At 40.5% G+C, this 23,189-nt stretch overlaps 1 protein-coding gene across 3 annotated transcripts; it reads left to right on the top strand.

The window, feature by feature from the left end:
- The first annotated feature begins 518 nt into the window (after positions 1 to 518).
- ELAVL3 (ELAV like RNA binding protein 3) lies at positions 519 to 22,526 on the top strand. 3 transcript variants are annotated; one of them, XM_088138503.1, is made up of 6 exons: positions 519 to 741; positions 12,284 to 12,387; positions 13,523 to 13,676; positions 14,416 to 14,641; positions 19,342 to 19,380; positions 21,700 to 22,526. In XM_088138503.1, the coding sequence occupies exons 1-6, from the start codon at positions 534 to 536 to the stop codon at positions 22,046 to 22,048; spliced, it is 1,080 nt and encodes a 359-aa protein (XP_087994629.1). In that variant the 5' UTR covers positions 519 to 533; the 3' UTR covers positions 22,049 to 22,526. The 3 variants fall into 3 exon arrangements, with proteins under 3 accessions (XP_087994629.1, XP_025019061.1, XP_025019062.1); XM_025163293.2 differs by having other exon boundaries at positions 522 to 741; positions 21,721 to 22,526; XM_025163294.2 differs by lacking the exon at positions 19,342 to 19,380 and having other exon boundaries at positions 525 to 741; positions 21,721 to 22,526.
- Positions 22,527 to 23,189: the final 663 nt, after the last annotated feature.

The following is a 23,189-nucleotide window of genomic DNA, read 5'->3' as shown; positions in this document are numbered from 1 at the left end:
TTCTAGATAATCAGTGATCTCACAGTTGCTGAAGGAAAGGTCTCTGCTTTGTTATGGTGTATGATTAAAAATACCTCCCACGCTTTTATTGCTTTTACTATTTCGGTTGCAACTACTTGTAAAATGTAGGGGTTGAGCCTAAAACAAACTCACCAGGATCACAGCTTAACATTCCATGACCATTTCTACTTACAGGCCATGTTTCTGTTTTCTTTTCCAACCTTTCTGAGAACTTCTATAGCAATAACTCAACATGGATGCGACTTGTGAGATCACTGCTGAATGTTGTAACTATTACCTGCCTTCTGTCTGGTCAACCAGTGCTCTGTGGGAGGAAAACAGGCTACTTAAAGTGATTTCTAGGTAGACTAGAAAAGAAACTCATCTGATTGAGCCAGACAAGCACAACCCATTCCAACAGCTCTTAAGTTGCAAATGAACAATGTCATATAGGCTGCTGGATTTGCCTCCCATCCTTCATAACCGTAACACCTTTCCCTCCTCCCTCTTGTTTTCAGCAGATAATCAGCACAATGGAGACCCAGGTGTCCAACGGCCCCACAAGCAACAGTTCCCTCCCCAATGGGCCACTGATCAGTGCCAATGGGGCCACTGATGATTCCAAAACTAACCTCATAGTCAACTATTTGCCCCAGAACATGACACAAGAGGAATTCAAGAGTCTCTTTGGAAGCATCGGAGAGATTGAATCATGCAAACTGGTTCGAGACAAAATCACAGGTAAGACTGTACACGTGTGTGTGTATGGTTGATAAAGGAGGAAAAATTGAGATAGAAAGATAATCTGGTTCAATTCATGAAAGCCCATGAAAATGCAGACAGGTGTTGGGGAATCTCAAAGAGCTTGTGAGATTCTGGGGAAAAGTTCTGTGCTGCCATACGCCAACTGTGCAGCAGCTATGGAAAACAAGTCCCATGCTATCGATTATTTAGAAAGGGCATAAAAGCTTGCCAGTATTGTGTTATATTAGAACAAATCTTGGGTACAGCTTAATTGTAAACTGTACACATGCTGCTGCTATCACCCCGCCTCCAAAATGACCCACAGAGCTGGAAAGAGATAAGAAAAGGGTAACTTAAGGAACACTTTCCCCAAAGGAAAATAGTAATATATTAAAGAGTAAACACATAATAGATGTATGGAATTCACTGCTATTTAAAATGTGATAATTAATGTGCGTGGCAACTTTTATAACTAATAAGGGTATGCAAGGAAGATTATTAATGGTTGTTGGTAAAGATGTATATAAAAAACCTCCAGATTAAAGGTAATATCCTTCAAATACCAATTACATAGTAGAAAATGCTACTTGCTTGCTTGAAGAATCCAGAAATATCTGACTGACTTTGTGGAAAGTCCATGATGATGGATTAAAAGGATCTTTCATTGGGCAGACCAGCATATAAATTTTATGTTCATGATGAAGAAAGTTTAACTATAATTTAGTGTGATATTACAATTGAGCCACTCTCTAGGTTATTGGAATTGTCTTAGAGCTACAAAGGACATGAATGCCCTCAGGCAGTAAATATCTTAAGATTTGGTTTTATTTTGCATAATTTAGTATTTACTTTTATTTGCTGGGTAAGTTACATTTACAGTGGTGAAGAAAGCACTCTGGCTTCCTGATGAAAAGAAAAACAGGGCTGTATTAGAAAATATATAAAATACTGTATAATATTTTGGAAAATGTAAGGTAGAATGCATCCATGAAACCATGGATGAATTATACAACAAGATATCCTATACAGATTGCATTTTATATTATTATTAGGGTTCTTCAAGAAGGAAATACAAATTTAATGAACCATCATATTTACATAGCAAAAGTGCATTTGAGTGATCTGCATATTTGCAGAACAAATAAAATTGCAAACCTCTTTAAATATTTTGTCACAGCAGGTGGCAGCACCTGGCTGAGCTTGTTGGGACTTGAAAGCTAAGCCTGGTTGGTACTTGAGTCGGGGACTCCCAGGGAATTTTGAAGATGTAGGCTAGATTAGGAAGTCTTAAACAACCTGAAAAAAGGCAGTTGCAAGCCAGTTCTAGTAGCTGCCAAAAACCCGCATAGACATACCTGTGAAGTCACCAGGAGACAAACTCAACTTAGAGGAAACATTATCTTTTGAAACGGGTTGTTCCATTGACTTGTGCCATTGAAAATAATCGTTCATGACAATATGATATAAATTTGCAAGTTCTCTTGAGTATTATGTGGAAATGTGGAAAAATAACTAATCCCATTTCAGAACATCCATTGCCCAGTATTAGTGACGTTTATTTAAGTATTTGGAAAGACAGGAGTGGTATTTTCAGATACTACTTGAGAACAAATGAAATCCTAGCTACTTTTTCATTCTACCTTGCTTTCAGAAATCCGGTTTCACAGCAGAGTGTGCTATGGAGGTTGATTAGTCTACCCACAAATGTTGTAGCTGGGAATTTGAATGTGTGCTCTGTACATGAGGTCCAATGACATGTCTGCTACAGTCAACCACGTTGCCAAACATTACATTTGTCTTGTAGCGATTGCCATAAACTGTGTTGATGTCAGAGAGTTAATTCGGTCATTACATCAGATATAGTGGTTACCCCAGATGGAAGGGGTTACTAAAGAAATGCTAGAATTACAGTACCTATGTTATCATTAGTTTTCCATTAAAACTGAAATGATGGATGAAATGTCAGAATGAAAGTCATAATTGGCATTATTATAATAATTTTATTGCATTTTGTTGTGCTTTAAAACAGCATACATTAATTAAAAGAGAGCCAGCCTTATCCTCAAGCTTAGTTTTTTAAAAAAGGGTTACAAGGGACAGGAAATGAAGGAAGAAGGGAAAGGAGAGAGCAGTTTTTCAAAGCCAGAAAGAAATGTTAGCACCAGAGGATTGAAAGGGGCCAAGTCCAGACCCCCTGCTCAGAACAGGACTCCAGATGAGAGCATCCGAAACAGAGGACTGTCTAGCCTCTTCTTGAACACATCCGGTGAAGGGGGTCCACCATCTCCCTGGGTAATTGGTTCCACTGTCAAACTGTCCTTCCTGGCATGACAGTTTTCCTAATATTCAGCTGGAATGTTGCTTCCTGCAATTTAAATCCATTATTCTGTCTCCTGCCTTCTGGGAAGATAGAAGATGGCCAAGGCATGTTCTTTGTGTGATATCTTCTCCGGTACTTGAAGAATACAGTCATAGTCCTCCTCTTCTCAAGGCTGAACTCTCTGTTTGGCTTGGCTGTTCATCCCAGGATTTACTTCCAACACCCCTGATCACCCTTTTTGCCCTTCTCTGAACCTTTTCCAGGTTGCTTTGGTCATGGAATACATGGGCCAGAACAGAGACAGATGATGGGTGTGGCCGAAATGTGCTCCATTCAGCTTCCCGAACCCAGGGCAAGTCCAGATTGAGTTAATTATTCTGGGTTTGTTCATTGCTTGTCAACATAAATCAGAGACCCAAATCTCCCTATCATTTCAAAATTGTCTTAATCACGATGGAAAACCTTAGCAGGCATAAGCAGCATCAATTTAAGACTGGTACATTTCAGGAAATACTTTGCAAAGCATACAAAATGTATTTACAGTTTACAAAGGAAGGGAGATTAGGTTTAATCCAATCAGTCAGTCAGTCAAAAGACTTCAAGAAATGCATTCACATATTTCTGATGTGATACCTACTTTGGCCTTTATGCAAACAAGATAAAATGTAATTTTTCTTTCAATTAGAATTTCTTCCTATGCCAAAAACTGGACATCTCAACCCCATAATATGAAAGGAGAGGACTGTAGTGTTACTGTTAGCAACATCTACCATGTTGAGATTGTTTTTAAATTATTTTTCATGATAAATTAATGTGATTTGTGACACAAATGTTTAAAGCCTCCGTCAGATGGTGAGCACATGAATACATCCATGTTATTTTCTCAGCAGTAATAGTGAAGTGGTTGCCATTGCCTTCCAGGAGGTTTTCTTGGTTTCTCAATTCAGCTGAAAGCCGTGGGACTTACTGATGATTTTCCATCTAAATGCACATCAGATCCAATACTGTACCACCTTTTCAAAAGCAGACAAAATCAGCTACAAGACTGTGATTTTTGTGTTTAATAGAAAGTTAAGATTAGAGCTGTATGAGCTTTTTTGCAAAATGATGATCATGGAAAGAAAAGATGTGGCTGCTTTTAATTGCCTCTTAAAGCAGCCGTCTCATTTCCCAGATTATATAGAAGCCAGAAAAAAGATGTGTGAATCTCAATGAAGAGCTGAGAGGTGCTGTGCTTGTGCCAGATCTCAAGCACTTCTTCTGAATCATTTTTGTGGGATACTCAGCTATGCTTCAGGCCCTCCCAATCTGATTTGTGTTTTTGCTACTGATCACTATATTTACTTACACTTTAGCTGCAATAAAGAAGGATAGTAGAAAAGCTCCTAAATTAAAGCTTGTCTCCTGCATTGGCCCAGTGTGTGGCTGTGAATTAAGAAAGCTATATGCACACGTGGGGGGAACTTTGTTGAAATTTTTGCTACAACTGCCTGGCGCTCTTAAAAGGCAAGCACATTTTCACTTTAACTATATTGGTTTAATCTCATGTTTAAACTCATGTTTCCTCTTCAGTAGACAGTGCAAAGTTCAGATGATTTTTTTCTAGATCATCACCATCATTTAATGCACCACTATAATTTAATACCTTGATGTAATATATCATTTAGTAAAGATTATTCCATATGTATTAATTTGGCAGCGTGAAAGGGCCATCATCAGATAAAGTAGCACTGGGTATTGGCTCAGTGAGTAGACAAGAAAAAGAAATAAACCTCCCCTTCTTCAGTTAAGTTTGCACAAATGGAGAGCTAATGTCAGAAGGTGTGGAAGGATGCAGCCTCAAACTCCTATCCATTAGCTTAGGGGATAACACCGCTGAGAGTTTGTATAAGATTGTGGTGGGATATAAATATGGTAAACAAAGAAACACAAGGTTTTATATTGCCTTCCATATATTACTGAGATATAGGCTTCATTGTCTCTAGTGCGCAAATAATACCTACTCTGTCTCTCTATTTTGTTTTGAGGAGGTTATCGAAGGCTATTCGTTGCTTGGTCATGGTAATGAAGTGGACATTGGGCTAGCATGTTGAAGCTGAATCCTGGCAAGACAGGTGTTCTTGGTCATTACTGCTGATCTAAGAATTGGGGTTGAACTTGTGTTGAATGGAGTGGCATCTCAGTTTGTGGTCCCTGGATCTAGCTTTGAACTTGGAGACTTGGGTATCGATGGTGGCCAGGAAGGCTTTTGCCTACTTGACATTGTCCATTTCTGGAGACTGAAGATCTGGCCACATATCAGGATAATACATAATTGAATCAGATCAGGTCTAGATTATTTTAAGTGCTTTGCATAAGGTAGTTTCTACAGAGTATTCAGAAAGTACAATTGGTCCAGCAGCCCATTTGTTAACAGGATTGGCCTATAGGAATTGTGTTAGGCTTCCAGTTTGCTTTTGGGTACAATTCAAAGTGACCTTTAGAGCCTAAATAGTTTAGGAGCAGGGTGTTTGAAGGACTAACTTCTCCACATGAATCTGCTTATCTGTTGAGACCATCTTTGGGTGCCCTTCCTTGTTCCAACAAGCCCAGAGATCTGGCTAGAAGCCCCTTTGTCAGCTGCCTCTTGACTGTCTCGGAGAGGTCCCTTTTGAAAGAGGCTGTTCTTCTTTCCTCATTAATAGCCATGCAGAAGGTAGTGAAGACATTCCATTTGAAGAAGATCTTCAGTGTATAATTCTATTTTTTGTTTCTACTATTTTGTGTTTCTTTTTATTGCTGCTATAGTGCTTCCTTTGTTTTGTTATTGTTACTTTAGTGTTTTTAGTGTTGTGAGTCTTAGAACTATGTAAAGAATAAGTGTCATATAAATGTTTTAAATTACTGAATAATAACTTGCTCCATTGTAGGTGAACTGAGGGTACAGGAAACTTGCTTTCAGTTTCAGTGACTCTGGTATAAAAAGCAACCAAGATTTGTCTCTGTATACAAAAATAAAGATGCCTTTGAGTTGCACTTAACTCCTGGTAACTGCATTCATTCAGTACAGGAACAATTAAAATACAACAGTTTAATTGTGGAAATGAGATGGGCCCTTTTAGCTAAGCCTGTGCATCTGTTGAGTTCTTGAATTGGAATATTAATGCAGTACCTGGTGAAATATCAAAGGCAAGTAAACTCAAGCAGAAGCTTTGAGAATATTTTATAATTTGCCTGTTGTGGGTTAAATAAAAGCCTTTAAGAAAATATGTGGTTTTTTTTTTTTTAAATACATTTAGCTGAAATACAAATTTTGCCAGGAAATAGAAGCAATTCTAGATCAATATACTGCTGCTTTAAGGGATATTATTATGTATAATTATGGAAATAATTTAGTATCAGATGATGAAGATGCTGTGCTGCTTTGTTTCAAGGAAAATACCTTGTTCTGTATCCCAGCAGATCAGTACTGAATTCCTAAATGGTTTTTGAATCAGAAACACCAGGAGCTAGTGTTAAATTATGTGGCGCGTAAACAAAACCAGCCATTTCTGCTGTCCTCATGTGGTAAGAAGGGATGTTTGAAGTGAATAATATAGCCCTTCATAGTTCAGTAAATATTTGTGTGTGAGGGATTACCATCTTGTTCAGCTTCCTCAAGACCACAGGAAGACAGGAATGTCAAGTCTTCATTTATGCCACAGTAGTTGTGGAAACCCTATTGAAAACATCAATAACATCAATGTTGGTAGGCTTATTTTATTATATTCTTTTAATTCAGCCTCTTTCACAGCATATGGCAACCAGCATGTATTGCCCCACATTATGTCTTAATATTAAATTTGTGAATTAAATACTTTGCTCAGCCTAATGGTTTGTCTGTATTGTGAGCGACTAAAAGTTTTAAATAATGCACATATTGCAGGGTTGCTGAGTAATACTGAGGCGATATTCCTATTAAGTATTTCCATGTAACAACCACAAAAATCCTCACCCAGAATGAGTGCTTTCTGTGGTACAACATAGAACTCAACTGCCATAAAGTTGACCTCAAATGCTATGTCACCTTTGTGTGGAGCAATGAGGAATGAGCTCCTACTTGCTGCATGTAAATGGACTTAGGCAGCATGAAAATAGCAGAGGGGCAGAGCTGTGACTGATATCAGGTCAGTGTCCTGCAAATCCTTTCTGCAGGAAAAAGTGCAACATTGCAGGTCATTCTATCCCCTATAGAAACTTCGTTGAGCAAACTTCACACTGACTCTGTTTCCCTGGGTGGACAAGTTAGCATATTCAGCTGTATGCAGTGTGCTGATCCACAATAAGAGCATTGTGTCTCACATTTGGAGATGCTTATTTGTGTGGTTGTTACACTAGTCAAAAGACATTACTGCTGTCTGCTGTTACAAAGCCTCCACGATCTGTACCTTGCCTTGAACCACTAGATTGGTTCCTTCCACACTATTTCTATATGGTTGGCAATTGCCATGGTTTTGCATAAGTTAAAGTAATTGCCTGGTTGTGGCATGAGAAATTTTCCCTAAAATGAAGCAGAACAGTATCTTCTTCATCAACAACAAAGGTACCTTTGCATTTGAAAGCAACTGAGTTCTGTGTTGTATCACAGAAAGCACCCATTCTGAGTGAGGATTTTTGTTGGAAATACCTTTTTCTTGTACAGGTGACCCTGCTTTAGCCACTGATTTAAAAAAAAAATCTTTTCTCTTCATCAACTCAAGAAAAAAAAATTCCCCCCCATTTAAAAAAATTTTTTTTTTTTGGTGGTGCCTTCAAGTCATTGTTGACTGCCTGGGCAAGTCCCTGCAGTTTTCTTGGCAAGATTTTTCAGAAGTGGTTTGCCATTGTCTGACTGAGAGACTGGCCATTGACTGGCTGAAAGTGACTGGCCCAAGGTCACCCAGCTGGCTTCATGCCTGAGGCAGACTAGAACTCACAGTCTCATGGTTGCTAGCCCTTTCCCTTAAAACAATCTGTAGCAGCTTTGAATTCCTAGATGGTTCTGAAGGTCTTAATTAGATTTGGACAGGCCCTAATAGAACATGACAGATATCATGTATTGGATAACAAACATGAAGCTAATTTGAATCTTTCCTAACAGGTGTTCAGATAAGACAGCTTTAGGTATGTTATTATCACAGGATTGAAATCTGATCCAGATAACATTAGTTACAGAAGCACTCATGCATCAATAGCATGCATCATTTTAACTCTTACAACTTGGTATGCCGAGTTCATCTATATTGTATTTCTTCACTGATCTACAAATAGGGCATGGGCACCAGCTGCAGAAAATTGGCTTTGAGATAGAGAAATGTTTAATTTTGTAATTTTATGCGCTCAGCATTACTTACAATTGTAGTTATGCTCCTTCAACACAGTGTGACCACCCAGCATACAAAACGTGAATCAGGTTCATCTGTTTTTCTTTAAGATATCTGATTGTACTGTCCTACTGAAATTACAATGATTGTTTATGTAATTGGCCATGAACACTGTGATTTGTATTGGTGGTTTAGAATAGATATGCTATCACAATGGGTGCAATTTGCCAGCCACGAGCACCTCGTTGTGGGCCAGCAATTTCTGACTTACCCTGGGAAAAGCTGGCCATTGATATTAGGGAGCCATCGGATAAAGACAAATGCCTTCATATTATTATCCTTAAAGTCTATTTTAGTAAATGGCTTGAAGGTACTTTATGCTGCATGTATGTTACTTGGAAAAGAATTGATCTCAGATAAGGACATTCAGTTTACTTCATTAAAGTTTGATGCTTCTTTGTTAGAAAGGAGTATCAAACATAGATTCTGATTGCCTGCAGGCAAATGTAGAGGTAGAGTGTATGAACAGGAATTTGACAGAAAGTATACAGATCTATAGTGTCAAACAATAATCTACAACACACAATTGCCAAGAAATATTACATGAATAAAGATGCTGCTGGATTGCAGATTTATAACTTAGATGACTTTCTGAAGCAGAATGTGAAAGAAATAGGATAGGTGGCATATGAGTGGTTGTTGTCAGGCCTAGAAATGAGAAATTCATTATGATGCGTGTGTACAGATGGAGAAACGAAGCAGTATCCTTCAGGAAACAGAGCCATTAATCTACATTTTTCCTCCTGGGTTCTTGACCTGAAAGGAGGCTATGCTTGTAAAGGCCGGGATAGATGATGGCTAATAATCACCTTCTGTTTATGACTGGGCAGGTTGCAGTGAAACTGCTTTATTATCTTTTGTGGAGAGAATAGCTGACCCAATCTCCAGCATAAATCTAGGTGACATCATTATTAGATAGAATTAACACTATTTTGCAGCCTATATGCTGTTTGCAGACACAGCATTCTATAAATCAATTTGGTGATGAACAGATAGATAAATTGCATTCTGGGATCTGTAAAAGGTGTGAAGAAAAAGTAGGGAGTAGAATTAAAAGTGGCTGTGCTGCTTTTAGCTTGTGAGTGCCTGGAATAAAGGAGCTTAAACATGTGCTGGTGTTGTTTTGGAATTCATGTAAATACAACAGAGTTCTGAATAGGAACATTCCTTTTAGGCAGGACTGAGATGCGTCCCAATTTTTGTGATGGATCCCAACTTCATGTGCTTTGTGCTGTCGATAATATGGAACTCGGGTAATGAAAATGTACCAAGGGCTACTTTTTAAAATACCAGTATCAGGCTGTGGAGAGCCAGACACAGCCCAAAGGCTATGAAGCCAGTCCACTGTGATGATCAGCTCAGTTCTTTACACAATTAGTGAGTTGTTTGGTGTCCTACCTTTTATTAGGCTTCTTATCCAAAATCAGGATAATAGGTTTCCCTATTTCTCTCATCCTATTAGTTATGGAGGCTTTGTTATATTAACATAGGTTATAAATGAAGCAAACTTGCTTCAATGTTCCTACTCAAAATTGTTCTCTGTGAATATGTTGATGAACGTCAGCTATTAGAACTTTTGGGAAATGTTTGCTTATTTGACATTATCATGACATCCAGTGAAATAAGGCTATATAACATTTTCTTGCTGTGGGACCTTAATCCAAGGAGGAAGTTAGGAGATGTAGAATTGAGGGCACTGATCTAGCCAATGAAGGACGCCTCCAAGTCATTAACCATTGATATATACTTGTATGTTTCTTTATGGGAGAGTGGTTGGTTTGAGAGAGACTGGTTGGTATATGCAAATGGGGGGTCACTTAATTTTGTAATTTTTCTGGCAAGTAATTTTAATTGATTGATTATGTTTCATCAAGTTGGGGTTGACTCTTAGTGACCACATAGATAGATTTCTCCATGACGATCTATCTCTAACTTGGTCCTTCAGGTCTTCCAACAGTGCACCCATCACCACTGTAATGTGAGTCCATCCATCTTGCTTCTGGTCTTCCTCTTTTTCTCTTTCCTTCCACCTTTCCCAGCACTAGAGTCTTCTCCATGGAGCTAGGTCTTCGCGTAATGTGTCCAAAGTAGGATAATTTGAGCCTGGTGATTTGTGCTTCAAGTGAGAACTCTGGGTTGATTTGTTTGATGATCCATTGGTTTATTTTCTTCACTGTCCACGTTATCCTCAGGAGTCTTCTCCAACACCAATTTAGTAGCTATTAATTCAGTTAAATTAATTTTTTTCTTGATCCTACCCTTTTTGGGAGTGTGGCTTCTGGCAAGTATATATGCACATAAATAAAGTACTTTTGTTTGTTTATGGGGTTTGTCCGTTGCCTGAAACCAAAAGGACTCAAGGCAGCTTAGATATGAAATGAAGTACAGATCAATATAATAAATAATTAAAATAGTAATCTAATGAAGTCTTGGTTTAACGCTAAAAATAATAAGCTAAAAGTTATTAAATGTGATACTGCTGATGTAATTAATCCCAAAGGCCCTCCAGAACAGCCATATTTTAACCAGCTTCTGGAAGAACGTGGGACTAAGGGTCATCCATACACTTATATAGTACATATACACACTTATACAGGTAAACCTTGCTTAACATCCACTAATTCAGCGACTGTTCAGAGTTACAGTGGTGCTGAATGAAGAGAACTTATGATGGGTTTTTGTAGTTGTGGCTGTTGCAGCATCCCCACAGTAAAGTGATCATGATTCAGGCGCTTTGCAGCCAGCTCACAATTACAACATTGCAGCATCCCGCAGTCACATGATTGCCATTTGCAACCTTCCCTGTCAGCTTCCAACAAGCAGAGTCAATGGGGAAACTAGCAGGAGGTTGCAAATAGTGATTAAGTGACTGCAGGATTCACCCAGTGACAGCAACGGAGATCACTGGAGCTGCCATCGTAAGTCAGCGTGGTCATGTGCCATCATGCTTTTCAACTGTGTTGCTTAGCAGCAGAGTTCCTGGTCCCAATTACCATCAGTAAGCGAGGACTACCTGTACAGTGTGTGTATACAGTAAGTGTGTCATAGGCATGCATTTCCTGGCTTGATGGGATGGAATTGGCAGGATACATTCCATCTAGAGTTGGCAACCCTAGATTAACAAATATGGTAGCATTCTTGGCTCCCCAGAAGATTCATATAGGGCAAGCAAAATGGAATATAATGTATTTCACCTCAGTGCTAGAGAAGAGGGAGGAAAGTACAACACATTCTGTTCTGTACTAATACAATAATTTTGAGTCAGCTGATTAAGCAATCTAATTTGTGTTCACTGCTGCCACTCAGATACCGCACCCAACCTCTTATCTTGTCTGCAGTAACCATATTGGTTGGAAGCTGAAATTCAGGCCATAGACGCATGGGGTTTGATTGAGGCCCAGCCTGTCATTATTAGATGCTCAGTATATTGGATAAAGTGGAAAAATATGTCATATGAACCTAGCCACTTATTCTGTTCCCCCACAATTTATGGTACTCTTCTTGTTCCCTTTCAGTGACTTCCTTAGAGAATAAAATAATTTCTCTTGAGACAAATGCGCTTCTAGAGTTTTATTTCAGTGTGTTTCAGTATTTGAGAGTTGTCTTGTGTAATTGCTGGCTTTTGTCATCCAGAGATTAGATTTTGTGTTCATTTGTGCACAAACTTTGCATATTCCGGAATTGAGAAATAGTTTCAGTTCATACTGTCACCGTGTCTGTTTGTTGTTATCTGATTATTTTTGTTGGGGGCAGGTGTGTTAGAGAAAAGATCTCCCCCCCCAAATTTCTTGCATAGCATCGTCTTCATTGTAATTTTTTTCTCCTTCTGCACTCCCAGGGCAGAGTTTAGGCTACGGCTTTGTCAACTACGTTGATTCCAATGATGCTGACAAAGCAATCAACACCTTGAATGGGCTCAAACTGCAGACAAAAACAATCAAGGTGAGGAGCGTGCGTGAGGGAAAACTCGTCTTGAGAGGTGTGGGAAAGGGAGGCAAAGCGGAGCTCAGAAGGGGCAGGAACCCTCCACTTGTATGCCCAATTATGTTTCATCCATTATCAGCCTGCAGTATAATACAGTGTTTCTCATGGCTGGCTAGGGAACTCTGGGAGTTGAAGTCCACACATCTTAAAGTTGCCATGATTGAGAAATACTGGTATAATACTGTACATCAATACAAATGATAGGAGACCAAGTAAGTGTGGTAGTCTGCAAGCAAGACTATTGTTACTGCACTGTGAATAGTAGGGACCTTTAATTTTCTGGGTCTGTGGCTCTTTTGGAGTTTTGAGAATGCAGTGTGTGCTGTCACAAGATGGCTGCCGGGGACACTCGCCAGTTCCCAAATGGGCTGCCCCAGGGGGCATGTCTTATTACAAAGCACAGATTTATTGTAACACTTTTTGCTCTCCAGCCCCACAGGAGATGTTCTTTACTACCCCTGCTTACTGTTGTCCCTTTTCTTGGCAAATGGGCACACTTTCCCACCAAACACCAGGCTGCAGCTTTTCTTCATTTTTACTGTATTTTCTAAGAAAGCTTCCTGTGGCCCACTTTTACTCCTTGGAAAGAAGGGTAGTACTAGAGGTTGGCTCTTTGCTGCGTGCCAGCTTCTAATTTTGTAATTAAAAGATTTTAAGGTAAGAAGTCGGGGGCTGGGGGGGGGGAAGGGAGATACCCACAGGCATATTGGCATTTCCTTGGGCCCCATGTTGAGGCCCAACATTCATCTCTACCAAATAATCATGGAAAGGAGGGTTCCTGCCCCACGGAGCTTGCAGTTGAGATTTTGCAGAGAAAAGCTGTAGAGGAAGGAAATAGAGGTTAAAGAAATGGAACCAATAAGATAGGAATCCTGGCTCCCCTTGAAAGTGCGTGCGTGCGTGCGTGTGTGCGTGCGTGCGTGCATGTGTTTCTTTCTTTCTTTCTTTCTTTCTTTCTTTCTTTCTTTCTTTCTTTCTTTCTTTCTTTCTTTCATGGTAGAAGGTTGCTTTTTTGATGTGTGAATGGAATTCAGAAGACTGTTCTTTGCTTCTTTCTTGAGGTCCCTTGTAACCATGCCCTCCATCCCACCAGGTGTCCTATGCACGGCCGAGCTCCGCTTCTATCCGTGATGCCAATCTCTACGTCAGTGGCCTGCCCAAGACCATGAGCCAGAAAGAGATGGAGCAGCTCTTCTCACAGTATGGACGCATCATCACCTCCCGTATCCTTGTGGATCAAGTCACAGGTAACACAGGAGCAGGGACTCTGTCCCACACTGGTGTCATTGTTGGGAGATGGGTGCCAGGGGGACAAAAGCAGGAGTGTAGGGAGAAATAAGTAGGTTATATTAGATATTGGGGGTTGTGCATGTATTGTAAGTATTGCTATGTATGTAAAATAAATAATTTCCCTCTGTGATGCTGCTTGTATGAAGCCATGTGCTCATATGTACATATTTTGCCGCTGATGCCTATCTCTCTGTTATACATGGGTCGCTCTTAGTCTGCGCTGACGAGCAAAAAACTCTGCCAAATGGTTCTCATTTTGGAAATGAATGGGAACTCCCATTCATAATATCATATAGAAAATTCTAAACTCCATATATGCCCAGAAACATTTAAGCAAGTTCCTGGACTGAGCTTTGGCTCAGCTGAGTCGACTTGAGTTGGAACCACTGGGCAACATGGAGTGTAGGCAGTGGTTCCAACTCAAGCTATAATATCCAGCTAGTAAAAGAAAAGGAAAGGAAGTTAGCTCAAGGAGATGCCTAAGAGTAGCAATTGATCTATAAAGATTGCCAAATGCATTTCAAACAATTGCCTTCCTCTGGAAAATTAAAACCAGTAACAATACTCAACAAGAGACATTACATCCAATTTCAGATACTAAAAGATGAAATCTCTGCTTTAGCTAGGAGACTTTGCTGCATAAACAATCACAATATGCAGTACTCAGCATTAATGCCCCCATTTCTCCATTTGTAGGTGTATCTAGAGGTGTGGGATTCATCCGCTTTGACAAGAGGATAGAAGCTGAGGAAGCCATCAAGGGGCTGAATGGGCAGAAACCGCTGGGTGCTAGTGAGCCCATCACAGTCAAGTTTGCCAATAACCCCAGCCAGAAGACAGGGCAAGCATTACTCACACACCTGTATCAGACCACAGCCCGGCGGTACACAGGGCCTTTGCACCACCAGACTCAGCGATTCAGGTGAGACATCTTCCCTTCTCCTTTGCTGGAAGGCTGAGTGGTCAGGTCCTCTCCTCACCCAGTGCCTTGCAGCTGTTGTCCCTCTGTTTAAGGGAGGTATAGGTTTCAGATCCCATGCTTGGAAATACTCATCTTTAGTCTCTATGTTAGATCTGGGTACCATTAGTCCACAAATACGCATGATAGGAAAAGCTTTTGTTTCCTTCTACAGCCCCATGACACTATCATACTGGCTGCTTCTTAAGAAACTGTTTCTTGCCAAAATAATCCATTGGGCTTGGGTCATATGAATGGTTCTCATCTTGTAGACTGTTCCCTAAGACATCTTGGATCCCTTCCTATTCTTGACAAAGCCTTATATTTAGGCCTGATGGCCACGTAACAGCAAAACAGGAGAGAGATTGTTTCTCCCTGTAAATATGTTCATTGTGCCAAATTATGTGGGGCAAAAGAGGACAAAACTCAGAACAACTTTATGTGCTTTGCTGAGTCTGCCAAGTCTTGTTCTTGTGAGGAGATCTCTGGCCTGCTAGATTGCTGCAAGGAGGAGTGCTGGAGCTACCATTCCAGAGGTAGAGCACACACATCTGAAAATTGCTCTTGATAAAGGAGATACCGATAGGACACGTAGTTCTGAGTCAAGTAGCTTTTTAACACCTAACTTTCTCCTAGTAATTTTAGTAGCAGTGAACCTCTTGTCCTACCCAAGAATTTCCTGCATCTTAATGCTGCTAATGTAACTGGAGGTTGAGTTTTAATGCTGAATCTAGAGTATTGCCAGATTTCCCTTCCTTAATTAGAGAGCCATTTTTTTAAAAGAACAGTCTGGGCAACACTGTCCATCAAGGAGCAAGAACCAAGGCTCTTGAAAGCATTTACCTGTTAATTCTTAGGATCTTTTTCACCCTACAGGTAAATAGAAATAAATTTGAAAGAATCCTTTAGCCTATGTTCTGAGCCTAGTTTTGAAGATATTTGAATAACCAGAACAAAAATGGTGTAAAACTCTCACTCAGTTTGTTTTGGAATGTCTGCTTGCAGCTTGAAATCCATGTATATAGCACATATTCAATATTCAATCTGTTTTCTTCTGTGTTTCTCACATATTTTGTGTGCTAGGGCTCTTTCAGACATGATATGTTTTCCTCACAAAGCAGTACAGAGGTGTAGAGCAGCTCCCCATTATATAAAGATAATGCAGATGTCTACTTTTCAGTTTCTAATCATGGCTTATAAAGTTCAAATACAACTGGAAAAGTAGATACATGAAATTTTCACATCTGGTAGTGTAAGGTATGTGGATTTATATAACTCTTTCCCATACCCATGTGGGAAAATAATCATGTGAGATTATCCCTTTTCATAGTAACATCGTGTGGCACTCATTATATAGTATTTCCGTTCATCACCCATGGTATCTCCAAGGCTCAGCAGTTGCTCATCCTTACAATTCTTTAGGGTAGCTAATGGTCCCATTTTATGATACAGCTGAACAACTGAGACTGTGAAACACCTCAAACTATTGAGAGAGAGAGATAATTGAGAGAGTTTATATTGGTGGTACAGCATTAGTTTTTAGGTATGAATCCATCATATTTCCTACCCATCAATCTAATGCCAAGGGTAGAGCCCTCAGGAATGGCTGCAAAGCAGGGGGCTATTATGTTGCAGATTCCCCTTTACGAAATTGTATTTTCCGTGGCCAGCTGACATGACTGATGAAAGGGGATCAAGATGGGATGGGTGGTGTATTAGGCAGTTCCATAGTAGGCAGGCAGTACGGCCAAGCATAAGGGATTTTGGCATGAATTGTGCATCCTCGATTTTGGTAGGGAAGATTGCTGTATGAAAATAGCACACCGGCTTGTGGAAGAGGACAGGGCTAAAGCAGTGAGCATTTCTATCCTCTGAAAATTTTTTAAAAAATGCTTTGGGTTTTACTGACTTTATAGAGCAAGAAATATTTTAGCTTTGTCTTCCCAGGGAGCCATTATAGATGTTTCCTTCTGCTTCTGGAGATCATTACTGCATTATGAGGTGAACTCCTATGCTGTTTTCTTCTAAGAGGCTGACCTGGGCCTAATCTTCTGTGCTCTCAATCTATTGGGGGCTGTAAAATGATTTTGTATGGCGTTTTGTTGGTGTTTTAGACCTAGAGAACACAAGAGAGACAGAGAAAGAGACAATAACAACCCAACCTGCACTTTTGTTGCAGTTCATTTTTTCCAATTTTATACAAAGCATAAATAATCTATAGGTATTCTCTGGTATGCTAGTCAAGAGTTGGTTATCAGTTGCGGTTGAGTTGAAGACCAAAACCAGAGGATGTCTCATGTGTTGGTCATAAAGATCACGTGTAGCAAAGTCAGAATTTCTAAAATCCTGCTGATTGTTATGAATATACATCCTAGAGCTTGCTTGCCTGCCTGATCACTCCCAGTTGACTCGTCCTGGAAACTCAATAGCTAAATAGTTAGAAATGTTACAATGGAAATGTTTCTGATCCAATCCTGGGTTAGGAATCCATCTCAGACCTCTGACTTCCCACATTGTGGATGTGATCAGGCACTGTACAGCAGCAGGCTTACCCCTGATGCCATGCCAGGATTCTGGTTTAATGATTTGTGGGAATGCAGCCAATGTCTAGTTTATCCAGGAGGTGGGAGAGAATTCCTGAGGATAACAATCCCCAAAATGTAAAACTCAGGAAATTCCTTATACCCCAAAGCAAAGCAAAGCAGTTGTAACAGTCCTGCCCCCTTTGACTGAAATTGCGAAGAATTTCAAGTGATGGTTTTCAGCTAGTCCTGTAGGATGGAGCCAATAAGTGTCCTTTGAATTGTATCTTTTGTCTTCTCTTCTGGATGCCAACTAGCTTCGTGTGATAAGATGGCTAATTTAAATTTCTTCATTGATGGACTGAAAAAAGCAGCTGCTCACAATTTTAAAATGTGCTAGAACTACTTACTCATATTTCAATGGGGCACTTTCCTTCTAAACCGGTGTGTAGTGGATTTGGGGGTTGGAATACCTCTCGGGCAGAACGATCCATGTTTGATATTATCAGTGAGATAATCATCATGTAAGTTGGGGAGTCAGATATCTTTGCTATTCACGTCCCAGTTATTTTGAAAATGCATGTAATGCTTCATTGCATTATACTTGTCTTGATTTGTAGAGACAGAAGAAAAAAAATAGCAAGCCAGCACAATTATTTCCTGTTCTTTTGTCTAGATGATACTCTAACCACCAAATAATAGACTCTGGTTAATAGTTATGAATTTACAGAATCCAGGAGTCCCATCTGTCTATAAACCTCCCCAAAAAGCAAAATCATTGATCCAGTAATTATTATCTGCCAGACCTGCCAAAACAATCTACATCCAGTAGATGTAAACCCATGAAAAAAGAAATTTGCTAAGAATTTAGCTACACTTCCAATCTGTTTCTTAAAGAGCTGTGTAAGCCTTGTGTATGTACATTAAGATTGGACTGAATGGTAATTCAGGATCACTTGGTTTGAACTTGCTGCTCATGCATTTCTGCCCATACATAAATGTCACATATAAAAGCATGGCATCTGCATGGCATAGAATGTAAAATCCATACAAACCCATGGAACATGTGAACATAAGGTTCTTTCTTTTCTTCTTTTTCTGCGCCTTGGCTAATTTTACTGTTTTTGGATAGAGCCATAATATACAGACGGAAGTTCTTGGGCCTGGAAAATGTATTTCTGCCATCACACCATTAATTGCTGCACATGGAAAGCAGCAAAATGCCCCAGTTAAAAGGATCATAATTCTGAAATGATATTTACAAATCTGTAGTAGAAAAAACCGCTACATTATACAAAGTGAGCACATATTTCTATTCTTGTAAAATGCACAATTTGTGAAAGGAAGCTTTTAAAGTATTTTCCTTTTGTACAAGGTTCCTTGAAGAGCTGGGATGCTGGAAAAGCATACAAATACAGGTGATGAACACTTGAGATTAACATAAGAACAGGACAATTACAAAATCAGGAAAGTTAACTGAGAAAGGACTAAGATTTTTGATTTTGACAGCTGAAAGCTCTAACAACCAAGGCACTTTCAGATTTTTTCTAGCAACCACAGTGGCTATAAATTGCCTTTTCTGAAGAAAAAAAACCTTTTGATCTTATACGATAATGGGAATCATGTGTATTAGAAAGCCAGTGGGTAGATCCCAAGTCAAGAGAGTTGCTATATAAAATCTTGGAAAGAAAAATCCATCGTAAAAATGGGGATGGGATGCCAAGATGAAACTATTAAACATGTTTGCCATGTGCGCTTCTAGTCTTTATGTGTCTTGTTTTTAAAAGGAATGAGTGTCATAAACATCCTCATCCTCATTGTGATGTTTGAAATACAACGTTCATTGCCCTTTAGTACTTAATGCTTCCCATTTCCCACACTTTCCAGCATAGAAAAAATAGATGTGGAAAAATAGGTAGAGCACCTGACCCCTTGTTATTATTTTTGAACTATCCCCCCCCAAAGACACGAGGGCCTCAAGATGCGGTTGCGCACATTAAATGGCAACTTCTGTTAGTGACAGAATCCATGTGCTGCCTTTCTGCTGCACTGATAACCAGGGCAGATGACCTCGCAGGACCCTTTTGTTACGAAATTGTCTACTAACAATGGCCTCTCCTCATCTTCCTCTTCCTCCCACAGGCTCGACAATTTGCTAAACATGGCATACGGCGTCAAGAGGTAAATAGCCTTCCAAAGCCTACGCTCCTCGCCCCCTCCTCTTCCCCACCTTGGCCTACAGCACAAGGCTGGATTTTTAAAAGGTGATCGGTCAGGACAGCCCCCCCCCCCAGCCAAGAGCTTCCCCCTCCGCCTTGCCAAGACCTCCCTGCAGTGCAGCCACACTTCCCTTTTGTAGATACACGAAGAAAGCTGAGGGTTGTGATTGATCAGACCCAGCACTGAGTCTTGGAGGGGGCAGAGTCTCTTATAGTGGAGGATCATTTTCTTTCCCAGTCTGAGCCATGTTTAAACATAGACAACATTTGTTTGCTTGATTCAGTGCTTTTCCCCCTATACTGATGTTTTCTTTTTAATCACCAAAAAACAAACAAACCAACAACCCTTCCACACCTCCTTCAGTGAAGATGGGAATTGAAAAGGAAAAGCTAAAATTACAGTGTCCCTCCAATTTCTGGCTTAGGCTGTGGAATTCAAATGTGTGTGTCTTGGGGACACACTGTAGTCTTTCATATGTTCTTTTGGTTCTGTTTTGGGTTTGGCTTGAGAGAAGGGCTTGCTGTTTGCTCAGATGACTGGCTGTTCTTTATGATTTTTGGTCTTGTGTTTCTTAGATTTCATTGTGTTGGGTGCTTCTTGGTTTCATTTAATTCCATTGCTTGTGGGACAGAAGTTAGTGGTTGTTCTAAAAGTATATCAGAGAAGCAGTAACCCCATTTTGTTTTTCAATTTGTGGGCAACCTGTGAGAGCTAAAGGGCTGTCTGTGTGTTTGAACAGTGACGTTTACCCAGATACCCCACTCTTCCATAGAAAATCTGGCATGGCTTCCAGGGCTGCCAGGGGTCTCCCGTCCAGGCACTTATCTAGTTCATACGTTCTTATGTTCAACAATGCTGTAGCATTGTGTTTTTAAACTAAAATTACTCAGCATATCAGACCACACACTTCACTTTAAGTTGATATTTAAAAGATGTACAGTGTTTGCTGCCTTAGCTTCCTTTGTGGAGCTCCAGTCTGCCCTGGAGTCACCTGGCAACACCCAGCTGCCTCCTCAGATTCAGCAAAGAGAAGCTGCCCATTTTGTAGCGCCACCCTTCTTCAGTCCAGATCTACTGCCGACATGATGAGAAGGGAGAATTTTTATCAAGGGTGTAAAAGCATGCATCCATTTTCTGATTTTGCACCCAAAGGTATAAGAGCAGTATCTTATGCCTGCTTACTCAGAAATAAGTCCTACTGAGATCCATGGGGCTTCCTCCGGTAAGTGTGCATTGGCACTTAGCCGCAATCAGATGAATCCGAACACTGAACATGGATGCTGAATCACACAGCTACTCAGCTAGTTTGGCTTGAGGGAGAGTCACTTGACTGAGCCATTAGCCCAGTCAGTCACTTCCTGTTTGGCTTAGCAGCACACAATGTGATACTTTCTGGATCTAGAACAAAATTGATCCTGCATATACAAAGGGATTTGCACACTGTGCAAAATTATGGTTTATTGAATAAACCATAGTGGCTATGTTTGCCCAACCCCACAGGCCACAGACAAGGAAGCTATGTTGAAACTTAGCACAGTGCGTAAATCCCGGTAGAGACAGTTTGTGTGAATCAGTTCCTGGATTCAGGTTATTCAAGAACTTTTTAGTGAAAACTGTGTTGCAGCAGACAAGGGGGGAAGAAATTGGGGTGGATGGAAGACAGAAGGACAGGAATGTATGGTGGACTATCCCCTGCCACTATCACAAGGTTTGCTCAATCTCCTTCTGGTTTTTGAACTTCTATTGAAATCATCCTTTGTTACATTGAAGTTACCTCAAATAAGTTATGGAAACTAAGATCTTCATTATGCAAACAATTCACCAGATTCTAGTTTCCATGCTTGCATGATAAGTGATGGTTACAGTCCTTTTTATTATGAACCCTTCCATAATATGCTAGTATGCTTATTTAGCTATCAGGAAGCCCAATAGATAAATCAAAGGTTTCTTCCGCCTTGCAAGCAGAATTAACCACTTGAGAAGAGCCCAGGGTAGAGAGGAATGTATTTGAAGAATGTGGATTCAAATGTTAGCTTCTAGATTTGCCTTGGCATGTAGGGAAATTATGGAAATAGGAGCATACAACTTATGCCAGCTTTCTGGCATAGATAAAATCTTAAGAGAAACTGCCTTTCTGATGAGTGCCCTTTTGAGCTAAGAATGGTAGGATGAACAGTGGGCGCTGCTCTCTCTTGCTGGGCAGTTGGCACCACTGTCCCTAACCTCTCTGTAATGCAGTGAACTTATGCTGGCAGAATGCCAGCCTTACACCCAAAGTAGTCCTCTCTCCTTGATCTCCAGGTTCTCTCCTATCACGATCGACAGCATGACCAGCCTGGCGGGAGTCAATCTGACCGGGGCCTCCAGTGCTGGCTGGTGCATCTTTGTGTACAACCTCTCTCCAGAGGCAGATGAGAGCGTCCTCTGGCAGCTCTTTGGGCCCTTTGGAGCCGTCACCAACGTCAAAGTAATCCGCGACTTCACCACCAACAAGTGCAAAGGCTTTGGCTTTGTCACCATGACCAACTATGATGAAGCAGCCATGGCCATCGCCAGCCTCAATGGCTACCGACTGGGTGACCGAATCCTCCAGGTTTCCTTCAAGACCAGTAAGCAACACAAGGCATGAGTGAGCAAATGCGTCAGAGAGATGGGGGGGAGGGGGGAGCAACAGTGTGCTGGAAGCAGCCCTCTTCCCCAACTCGCCACAAGAACGGAAATGTTCATTGACTCAATGTTGCAGAATATTCAACCGCCAGACACCGTGATCTTTGGGAAGCGGGAGGCTCCTCCCCCTCCTTCTCCCCATGCCCGACAGCCCAGCGGGAAGCACGGATGCAGCAACTTGTCAGCCACTTCTTGAAAATCAAACCCTGCTCTGACAGCATGCAGGGGTGACATCTGCTCAGAATAGGACACCTCTCTTGTTTCTATGCTTGGTGACCCCTCCCCCTTTCAAGGCTTTCTTAACATACATGCCCAGGTCTGAAGCTTTCTCCAGTTGTCCATGTCTTTCCCTCTATGAATTCTGTACCTGTATGGTTCCTTTGGTGGACAGTTTTTCTGACCCTGGAGGATGAAAACAAACACTCCCTGTAAGGTGTGATAGAAATGCCCCCACCACGTTAAAACATTGTGGACCAACAAATCCAAGAAGGTCATGACTGTTACTCTGAGCTAGCCTAGGGGGAGGAATTAAAAAGATTCAGCTCACCACCTTTGTTCTCTTATGATGCAGAAAGAAAGAAAGAAAGAAAGAAAAAGAACAAATGTGGTTGGAGGAGAATGCTCTCATCTCATCTGTTGGTCTAACATGTTAGTGATACAGGTTCTTAATCCCATTATTTTGCTTGGCCCCTAATTAGAATGATGCCATATTTGGGAAATAAATCTAACCCTGTATGTCTGAAATGAGGGTACTTCCTGTTTGATTCCAGAGAAAACTCATTCCCTGGGAAAAGGAGATCCATTTTACACTCGTATTTTGTAAAATTTGCTGATCAGGTTTGAGTATTTGCTTATTTCTTCAACCACTTTAGATTGAAATGAAAGTTTGGGCCAGAGTGATGTAAAAAAGGGCAGCCAAGAATTTGGCACAAAGTCCAAGATTTCTAGAGTCTTTATGACTTTTAATCAGGTTGTAAGGACTAGATAAGTTTCTTACGGGTCAGAAGTATGGACTTGCTATTTGAGCGTTTAAGTGGCAGTAAATTAAACATTTTATTTTTCTTCTTCCCCAAAATGAAATGTTTTTCTTTTCTTGTAAACTG

Source organism: Python bivittatus, unplaced genomic scaffold (genome assembly GCF_059951505.1).
Source record: "Python bivittatus isolate LINGU-HERP-01145 unplaced genomic scaffold, Pbiv_v1 ctg000220_np1212, whole genome shotgun sequence".
Taxonomy (NCBI): domain Eukaryota; kingdom Metazoa; phylum Chordata; class Lepidosauria; order Squamata; family Pythonidae; genus Python; species Python bivittatus.
This window is presented reverse-complemented; position numbering and strand designations above follow the sequence as displayed.